The 10,870-nt window shown below is 40.8% G+C and overlaps 1 protein-coding gene across 2 annotated transcripts in view; it reads left to right on the forward strand.

The window, feature by feature from the left end:
- LOC113532711 (inactive phospholipase C-like protein 2) overlaps positions 1-5,608 on the forward strand; it is a 44,532-nt gene extending 38,924 nt beyond the window's left edge. The window contains exons 5-6 of one of the 2 annotated variants that reach the window (XM_053227994.1): positions 2,553-2,662; positions 2,819-4,224. In XM_053227994.1, the coding sequence (XP_053083969.1) occupies positions 2,553-2,662; positions 2,819-2,869 (161 nt within the window). In that variant the 3' untranslated portion in view covers positions 2,870-4,224. The other variant, XM_026924247.3, reaches the window with a different exon arrangement.
- The last annotated feature ends 5,262 nt before the right edge of the window (positions 5,609-10,870 follow it).

A 10,870-nucleotide genomic window follows, 5' to 3' on the forward strand; every position in this document is an offset into this window, starting at 1 on the left:
CAGTGATCAGGGACATGGCTTTTTATTTCTAACCATCTTTCCATCCTCATTTATCCTTCATGTCACCGGGATTTGAGGGATCGACATTCACTCCACCTTTCTCGTCTCTTCTCTTCTTTATGGCATGGTGTTAGACAGGAAGGATGGAAGCAGCCACGACACCACAGCTGGTTGTGTGAAGCAGTTTTCCAGCTTGTTCGAAGTGACATTTTAGAGCAAATACATGAGATCTTTCTGTAGTTCTTTAGTTTAATTATGGTGAATATCTTAGATGTTATTTTGATAGAAATGTACCACAGGTTTGGTTTTGACACTCAATCCAATATCCGCTCAGTCATGGCGAGACTGAAATACACACTTGGTATGTGATGATTTATTTATTTTTTTTTAAATGTCTTGTCTTTTAAAAAAAATTTGTCTTTTAAATGTCTTTATTGCAAATTTATGATGTAACTTTTTTTTTTTTGCAATTTTTAGGGGTTTTCTTGCTAGTGTTTTATGTAAAAAATGAAATTTTTTACATAAAACAGGTAGACTTTTCTCCCTCTGCTTGCAGGAGGTTCTCAGGGCTCCTTTGCGGTGTGTAGCTCTTCACAGAGCATGCATTCATGGTGGAGCTGCGTTTGAATTATGCGTGGATTTTCCCACCCTCGTCCTACAGTATGTTGCTAGGCAACTCCTGCCATGAGAGGCATGTGCTGCCAGCCCCAATCCTCAGCACAGTCATGCGCTATTAAATCCAGCAGCACCTCTTCTCACTCTTATACACAGCAGAGAGGTTAACGGACATTAGACGCAATCAGTAGTCATGAAGTGCTACCTTTAGGTCCCACGGTAAGGTCTTCGTCTTGAGATAGTAATAAATCCCCGGCCCTCAGGGCAACCGCACAGCGTCATTGGTCAGTCAGTCTGTCTGCTCGAGGCCAAGGTGGAACTCGTCTTATCGTGGTGTCACAGTGGTCAAGGGTCTTGAGTTTTAGATGCATTTTCTTTTTGTTAGTCCTACACACATACACACACACACACACACACACATCTTCAAGTTGACCCAGACAGACTTGACGTATTAGAAAAGATTAGAAAGCATTCTCTCAGCATCCATCCTTCATCAAAGCAGAACTGCTGAGGAAGAAAGGATGATAAAAAAGGAAAGCTCTCCGGGTGACAAACCCGTACTATTTTTCCTGCTTCGACACTAATGCAGCCTGAAAGGATTCCATGTTTTTTCTGCTGTGTACACACTCTCAGACTTGTTTTCCTTCTGTCTTTTTTTCCCCCCATTCTCTCTTTTTTTTTTGTCCTCTTGCTGTATGAGTGTATCAGCCACCGGTTTGTCATGTCACTCACTGTTTATGGCTTTTGTTTGCCTGAGCGCCGACACTCCTGATTTCAGTTCCATGCTGGACTTTAAACAGTGAATACAACAAGGCTGAGTGGAGACACATGACTGGCACTAATCCTAACTGATGTAATAACCTTCTTTCTGTAACACGATGGGGAAAGAACATTGAGCAAAGCTGGTGTGTCCATGTGGGCAAATATAGGCAGTTGCTTCAGTGTCCCAAAACTCTTCTGCCACCTGTTCACACAGTGTCAGAGTTTGACTGCAGACAAGCGCTCTAAAACCGCCTGAGGAATGCCACTCATGCCACCTATGAAAGCTTGGGCTGCTTGTGTTTTTTTGCTCAACTGCCAGCGGATATTTTACAATGTCTATGGGAGGTGAGGTGGGTGGAATTTGAAAAAATGTCAACTTTTTAGGAAAAAACCTCAAATCTTGTCAAGCACCTCCTTTTTTACCTCTTGACCAAACAAGTTGCAAGTTGGGAGGCAAGTGAAAAACACAAACATGGAAGTCAAAGTCCCAGTGAAGAATTACTCGTTAGGGAGTGAATATTAGAAGGTTTACGCCAATGAAAGTATTTCAGTGCCAGTATTCCATTGTGGCAGTATAACATAAAATAACGTCTGTTTTTTTTTGTGGTAGGAATACCACAGCAATAGCACATAAGAGGAATAAAAGATTTTTGGAATAATGCTATTCTAGGAAAACAATCAACTTCAGGGTAGTAACAGTAACTCACCACGTCACACCACGTCACCCTGTTGATTATTTTCCTGTAACGGCACACCGCAGAGTGTTTTACTCCTTACTTAACGAGTGCTACAATATTTCATTAAAGATATATGTTGTATTTGTTTTGTTCTTGCTGATTGGTTAGAACAAATGTAGATGGTGTTTTAACACAAGGAGAGTCAGAATGGTACATTCCAACCCTGACTTTGAGAGAGCTCTGGTTGCTTGAGGCACAACTGAATACCTTTTCTCTGTAGCCTTGTGAATCATTGCAGACATCAAATAATGAAAGCAGTGATGGCCTTGGACTTCAGCTTTTGAGTTACGTCTATCTGAAATTGGATGTGAAGGTTATAAAAATGTCATTAAATATTACACAGTTACACATCAGTACTCACAGCTGGGGTAGTCATTTGAATGAAAATGAAATAAAGTTTTGGTCTTTTTTTTTTTCTCTTTCTGCTGTCTTTTTCAGCTATGGAGTTCCATGAGAATCTTCATGACATGGCGGTGAAGGAGGGTCTGAAAGGCAGGAAGCTCCACAAGGCAGTGGAGAGTTTCACCTGGAACATAACTATTCTAAAGGTGAGCTCCACATATACTGAATATCTTTCTTTCTACTGCTCTCTTCTCTCTGACCTTTTTCATTTTTCGATTTTTACTCCCTCTCCTTCTCTTTCTCTTCGCCCCCTCGTTCTCTCTCACTCTCACTTTACACTCTGCTTTAACTGAACTGCCCAGGGCTACACATTCTGGATGTCACGGGTACCTCGCCTGCAATACGCCACCTGAAGCAGGTGCTATTTATGAGAAGTCGTTTCTAAATAGCCAACATGAACAAACACAGCTTTTAGGGTACAGATTTTTGTTTTTTTTGGTAGAGCTGTCTTTTTTTTCCCCTTGAAAGTTGCCATACAGGGGAGTATAAAACAGATTTTAAAGCAGATTTCATGTCCAGAGTATTAGTTTTTAGCCTAGTCAGTTTCTGGGCAACCAGATCATGGGACTGGGCAGCACACTGGAAGCGCACTTGACCAGTGGACTGCTAATAAATGTATGATTTGTTGTTAGCTGGCTTCCTGATGTGGAGCAAACCACTCTGAAGCTGTAAGCACAACATGGAGCTTTGCAGCATTCTGCTGCGTCATGCAAGTAAGCTGGTTATCTGCAACTTAATTTAGACTTTTCACACAGTTCTGATGTAAGAAAGTTTCAGATGCCTGCAAAGATCCAGCTCAAGCCAGTTCGAACAATGAAGCAGATCTCTGTTTTGATATAACGACAAAAAAAACTATGAGCCCCAGTCAGAAAATGAAATTTCACTTAACCATTTAAATGTGTCGTAATAGATATGGACATAAACTGGACAGAGAGTGACCCTGGAGATTTAGTTCACTTAGAATTAGAAGTTTAAATGGTTTGCCTTGTAATTATATCCACTTAATGCTGAATATATCAGACCTTTCCACTGTAATAATGACTACTTAGCCTTTAACACAAATCACATTTGCATGTGCTAATTAAACATTACACTGCGTGCAAAAGCTGCCCTTTGATTAAAGCGCAGTTCCTCGGTCGTTTCCCGTAAGGTCATTCCTGTTGTTTATCCTGGCGAAGAACTTTGCCAGACTACATAATTAATTAGAGAGCGTGGCCAGAGTGAGTGAGTCTGTGGAGGATTTTTAGGTTGATCGTCAGTGAAATCTGTCAGCTGTGCAGAGTCAGTCTAAGAGTGTAAGCGCTACAGTGTCTTATTAGATTGGATGAATGTTAGAAAAATCTATTCCTTTGACAGTTCCAGAACTTAATGTTCCTAAAGTTTAGCCTTGACGTTTTTTTTTTTTTTTTCCTCATTTCTTATTGAATTACACATATTAGTTTTTGCCTAGCCAGTTTGCAAACTGCATTCTGTTGCCCTTGGGATACATAAAATGGCATTATGTCAGTCGACTGTTCTCGCTAGTGTCATAATAGTACAATTAAAGAAAATCATTTTCTACGTATTTGTTTTTTATTCGTTTTTTGTCAGCAGAATCACTAATAATTATACCACATGACAATTCCTGCTTTTCGTGATGCTGCATCCGGGTGACGTTCCATGCTTCTCGCATTTCTTCATACGATTCTGTCCCGCTGACCATCTCGGTGCTGTCTCTCCAGGGTCAGGCGGACCTGCTGAAGCACGCGCGGGCCGAGGTGATGGAGAACCTGAAGCAGGTGCATTACGCTGCACTCACCTGCAACCTTGCCAAAGGGGCAACGTTGTCCAGCTCCGAGTCCAGATCTCGCCGCAGCCTGGGAGCCATTCCAGAGAAGGCGTCAGGAGGGGAGGACGTCAGCGATGATGAGGAGAACTAAGGGCTTGTCAAGCTTCCTGGAGCCCTACTGAGATTGTGACATTACAGAGGAAGAATAGAGTGATCTAGGGATAAAGAGGAAGCCAGGCTGTTACACAATCTGTGTCTCTTCTACATTTTTTCCAGTATCATTCCATAACTGTTGGGACGAAGTGCCTCAACAAACCTCGCGAAATCCCGCCCCCTAGCCCTCCCCCCAACCCTTAATCTTCTCCACCCAACTCAGGGTAGTCTAACAGGACTACTTTTATTTCCAGAGCCTGCTGATCGCCTTGCTAGTGTGCTGGCACAGTGTCGTGATTCACTGCAGTGTTGAACTCAGATGTGCACTTAAGGAGCCTCGCTCCGGGACCGCCTATAAGCACAAATCTAACAGATTTAGAGGACCTGAAACTGGAGCCGAGAATGATTCGAAAGAGAGAAAGCGAGAATGAATGAGTCGAGCTGTTTACAATAACAAACTAATTCGTGTTCTGTCTGCCAAAACAGTATGTGTATGTACATAAATATAAATATATATATGGAGATCTGTTACTTTTTTTGCTATGTGCACCATTTTAATGGAGGAGATTTATTTTGTTAAGATAAACAGCTGTTTTAAAGAGAATATTTTATTTGTGTGAACACGTGCGAAAGATGAGCAGAAAGAAGAAATGTATGCCACTCATGGGTTATTCAATGAAACGCACGGTACCTTCAGACACAACCAGCTGAAGAAATGTGTGTTACAGGTACATGGTTAACTCCTAGTCACCATTCCAGTTATGATTACAGTTACAGTTTCTGGTAAAGATTTGCCTACTGGTTTGCTAGAGGGAAAGATCCTTTCCATGTGTTTTGCCTAAGCTAAGCCTGCCTAACGTCAGCCCATAAGTCTGTCGCCTTCACTGGTGTTCATCTCCGCCTCGTCTGGTTGGTCTTTTCAGCGTGCTGATCTACTGTTGCACCCAGTGAACCACTCCCATCCCAATTTCCATCATCTTACCAGAACGTCAAGAAACGGAAAACAGTGTTGTTTGATACGTTTCAGTGCTGTAAAAGTTGGTGTCTTTTTAACTGTAGTTCAACCATTTATACCAATGGGAGAAGCGGGTTAGTTTTGAAACAAAATAGCTGTTTTGTTTTTACCCCGTGAACTCCTGAAAGCTCTGAAATAAATCGTGTTGAATAAATACACTTCGCCTGTGTGTTACTCTTCAAATCATATATCTAACAGTAAAACCCCAAGGGTTTAAGGTAAGGACTGTTTCACTTTTGTTGTTTTTCAGTATTGTTACACAAACTAAAGTAATTGTTGACTTGTATATGTCTTTTTTTTTGTGTGTAAGGTCAGCATGTGGATAGTGATGTAGCTAAATGATTTGTTCTATTTGGCTATTTTCAGTTCACTTGCACTGATTACTCTTTGTTGAACTTAGATATTGCATTCTGTAGATACAAGTTAAGCATTTTAAAACCCAAAACCAAAAGTCTGGAGCTGGAGAAAGCTTAAAGCTTACTTTTTTTTTGGCTCGATTGAACCAGGCTACATGTAATTTAGTGTGCTTTCTGTTAGTCTTTCAGCCTGACTGCCGAATCCGAACCAGCACCAGCGTCATACTTTTCCTTCCTGGCTTGGTTGGTTTCACACTACATATAATTAAATTGGCTGAGGTGAGTGTAGGACTGAAAATGTACTCATAGAACTCTATTTCATTGGTCAGGAACAAAGCCACTGGAAAAATGGTTAACAAACCTTCGAAAAGTGGAGTTACGTGGGATGGAGAATATGGAGTCAGCGCTAAATAAATGATTAGGTAATTATATAAGTACGTATCTTAAACCATTTTGTGTATCACAGCTAAAGTTTTTTTTTTTTTTTTTTTTTTGTTAATCCATATATATCTGAAACAAGTGGCATTTCTGCAGCTCTACATCTCTGTCCTTTGGCTCAGTTTGTCAGCTCACATTTACAGAAATGCTGCACATAACCCAAAATCCACAAAGTTTGATTCACTTCCTGCAGTTGGTTTGATGCAGAGTCGAATCACATTCTCACTGCAATAAAGATAGCTTGGAAGCAGACCAACACCACCTCGCTCAGACTCTCTCGGACCGGTTGTTTTGTTCCACACCGAGTGTTGTTGCTGTTCTCTCACCTGCATAAAAACACACCGAGGGGGAAAACACATCAGGGTTTCACATTTCACATCGCATTCTACATATGTGAAAGCACTCTACAGACCTCTCTGTCTGCAATCCAATCTTGGATGCTGTCTGCTGAACCTGTGACTACATGCATTTTAAAGTAGGAAACATGCAGCATGGCTTTTATTTATGTACTTCAATTAAATAAGCCTGCTACAAGAAGGTAGATATCAGCCTCAAGTGCAAAAGGTAAATGCCTTTTTTTAGTACCTGTCAAGGACCAACAAATCAGAGACTGTGTCCCTTTTAATGTAACTTTTAATACAAACTTCTCTTGGCAATTTAGACAGCGTATGTAAAAAATTGTATGATAGTCTATGGAATAATTTCTCAAAATGAAGTAAAAATGTAAATCAAACTTGAACAAGCTGCAATGTAAAATGTCATTACTGGCTAGAGAGATGATTGGAAAAAAGATGGGAAAAACAACCATTAGGACATAGAACACGAACTCTTAGTTCTTCTGTCAGCATTTTTGATGTTGTTAAGCACTCAGTGATGACACCTTTGAGAGATGATGTACACACACTCCACCTGGCTTAACCTCGAGGCAATTAGCTGAATAACACTTGGCACATACTTGTGAGCTTGCAAAACTGTCATAATAAATAATAGATGCAATGAAAGTCTCAAACAGATCTCTGCCAGCCAGGTGAAAGCAAGACAGGCCTTTTCCTGAGAGATCTGAGAGATCTACAGCCATCACACAGGATCAGAGCAGATCTGGCAAGACAAACACGCTGCTGTTGACCGCAGTGCTGTTCACGACAGGCAATGGGAAAAAAGCCTGAGGATGTCTGGATATGGCTTGCTGTCACTCTGAATGGAATCACACTCTGCTGTCTCCTGTCCTGTGCCTTTGTGTGCCACTGACAGAGACTTTACCTTATTGCTCTGGCTAGACGAGCCACTGGGATGGCAAACTGAAACACGCTTGGAGGAGATGCTAATACAGCACTGTTCTGTATACGTGCTCTAACAGACACCCAGGATTGACTGGAATTGTTTTTTTTTTTTTTACTTAAATAGTGGACTTGTTTGATACAGTTTAATATTTAAAGCAAATATTTAGAGGCATCATTAATAGTGTTGGGGACTGGCTGAAATAAATCATGTTACCCTTACCAGTCCTGGTAAAGATCTCTCTGAAAGTTGTTAAATTTTTCCATTTGCTTTTACACATCTGAATAACCTTGAAGAAGGTTTTTTTTTATTTTTTTACATGACAGTCTTAGAACAATTTGGTTGAAGGGGAGGAAACAAGAGGGTGGTGGTTGGTTGCATTATGGTGACCACAGTGTGCGTTATTCTGGTGCTAGAAAACGGATGAGGCTGCTGCAGCTAACTCACTTTGCTCACTCGAATGCTGGAACATGTAAGGAGGTGCTGTTCCATCTAGTACTAACTTCTAGTTTGGATTTGCTTGGATAGAATGGAAAAGATGTTTTAGAGTCCTTTATTTTTGCCGTTTCTGTCAGAAACATACTAGGAAAGTTACTGAAGTTGATAATTAAGGATAAAAAAAGGAAATACTTAAGCAGAGCATGTAAAGAGCAGTGATCATGTGCATCTTTAATATAATGTTTAATATGTAAATATACAGTATTATCATATACAAGAATGTACTGCACTATGATGTCACTGCACCTGATGCTTTAAACAATGTCACCACATTATCATACACATTTTACTTTCTTTTCTCCAAATGTTTGTTTCTTACAAAAAACCCTTTTGTAGCACCTATTAAAAAAAAAGAACGAAAGAAAGAAAAAAAAAAGAAAAGAAACCCATCATTTTGGGTTGCTTTTTTGCCAGATCATTGGATTTCCGTTTATTTCTCAAAATGTGAAATGTGAACATGTTTGAAATGTTTTCAAGATTTATAATTTCATTTTCATTAATGAAATCCTAATAATTATACCCAAAATGTACAACTAGGAATTAATGCAAGCTAAATAAAGGCATTAGCCCTAGCTTGTTCTAGTGGTACCCAAGAACTGTTAGCTTTCACTCATTATTAGCAACATTGCCTTTAGGAAGAGGGAAGATGGTCCAGAATTGCCCAATAGTACGCTTTGTGCTTTCTTTGTGATAAATTGGTCTGTTCTCTGTAAATGTTATTACAAAGTAAGACTCTAAAGCTTATAAAGATGACTGTGAGGAACTCTTTAGCTGGCTAGTTGTCAGCGTTGTTTTAGAGTGGACTACATTAGCAAGGCGGACGTTGTTCCCGACTGCAGGTTTGGATTCTGCATTGGATCAACACGGTTGAGTGAGCGGAACATTAACAGAACCGGCCAACAATTGATGGCAACGTGAAATCTTATCCAAACACAAAGAGTGCCAGGTTGTAGCTCTGCCAAAAGTCTTAGTCTGAATTTTCACGTGTGTGCATGTGGATGGAAGTGTATAGCTGCTGACATAACATAACATAACAAACATCAGTTTGTTTCGTGCCTGATCCTGAATATTCGCACTGGTGTGCTGCAGATTTTAAAACTGTGTGTGTGTGTGTGTGTGTGTGTGCGCACTCACAGGCCCTCACCGACAATATCAGTCAAGTCAAGGCACATAAAATCACAAGCTGGGCTGGCTTAACCAAGCCAACGTCGATCTACTCCTCACAATGCATTCATTTTATAGTGTGCCAGAATGTCACAGAGTTCACACGGCACACTTTGACAAAGCAATGTCCAAATCGACGTCCATTTCTGGGACCTTTGATTCTCTTGCTGATGGTTTTGATTCCCTCGTAAACCCAGGCACCGTTCCAATCAGCCCTCCAATTCCACAAATCACAGTGCCCTTTTTTAAACGGCCTGCCCCCTTTTAGCGTGTGCACCAATTCATGCATGCTCTCTCCCCCTGTAGTCTGCCCTCACTGGCTCCCAATTATCATCATGGCTTTCACTGTGCCTTTTTCTGTCCGCTTTGATTAAAGAGGAGCCGCTGTAACATGTCATTCAGAGCTGCATGTTTACAGTTTAGAGCCCTGGAGTCAAAAACGTTAGCTGTCTTTTTTTATAAAAGAGTATTTCACACTCAGCTTGCTGCTAAACTGACCTCTCTTAGTCACCCTGTCTCTCTCTGATGGGCGGCTTTGAATACAAACAGCCACCAAATAGCCTCTGTAAATGCCTACACATAGACAGTGTTCACTGGCTAATGGGGGTGGTTTTTATCCCTTTTCATTCCTGAAAAGAAAAGCCATTTGGGCAACAAATTCTTTGCCTCACAGTTCAGCAAAAAAAAAAAAAATAAATAATTGCAGAGAAGTGCCTTGAGTGTATGTCTGGTTTCCTTCAACATAATGCTTATACTAGTCACTTCATAAAAGGTTTAATGTGGCACAAATCTCTTGACATGAGTGTGTGCAAACATCCATTTTCTGCTTTTAGCAAAGACAGCTGTCCAAGGAATCATCATGTATCAGCTCTGTTTCAAACTTAAACTTGTGACCCCACCAGCCAAGAAGCATCTGGTACAGGAATCGGATGCCTGCAGCACAGGATTCTTTTGTCTCTTCCCTGTTCAAACACCAAACTTGACTCAGTAAAGACGTGAACATTAACATATGACAGATCTGTCGAAGCTGGGAACACCCAAAACAAAGTAGTGTGTCGGCTCACCAAGACTGGAAATACCCATTCCTGACCTACGCTCTAACTAAAGCATATGTTGACGCAAAACCATATTCCCAGGGGGGTCAAAAAGTCATCTGAGCCTTGATGAGAAAGAAGCAGAATGAAATATCAGGGCATCAGATACCATGCCATGATTTATAGCTTGATAAGTCAAGGGCCCTGATGCCAGCTTCAGTGCATGATGTTAAGAGTCATCGCAAACAGTTTAAACCAATTAGCTACAGGAAAACCAGCCAAAACCAACAAACTGTTTGACTTTGTGACTTCGGATTAACCCTCAGGGCCGTTTTTCTTAGAAAATGACAGTCCTGGGATGGTATAAAGGAAGATGTTTTCCACTAACAGAGTCACGGAAGAACTAACAGTATTTCTTAGTCAATAACACAATGCCCACTTGTTTGGAATCAGTCAACAGTATGGACTTCATTTTGGGCGGAAGCTGCAAGTGTTCTACTGCTTTCCTTTGCAGCACAGCAGAGCTCTGTTTGCTTCCATCTGCTGTAATGCTGCCATTTTGCTCAACCCCAAACAAGGCTGATCTCATCGGATACGCTTGTTAAAATGAGGCAGCATTTCAATTCTGAATGTATCTCTACCTTTGAGTG

This window comes from Pangasianodon hypophthalmus, chromosome 22 (genome assembly GCF_027358585.1).
Source record: "Pangasianodon hypophthalmus isolate fPanHyp1 chromosome 22, fPanHyp1.pri, whole genome shotgun sequence".
Taxonomy (NCBI): domain Eukaryota; kingdom Metazoa; phylum Chordata; class Actinopteri; order Siluriformes; family Pangasiidae; genus Pangasianodon; species Pangasianodon hypophthalmus.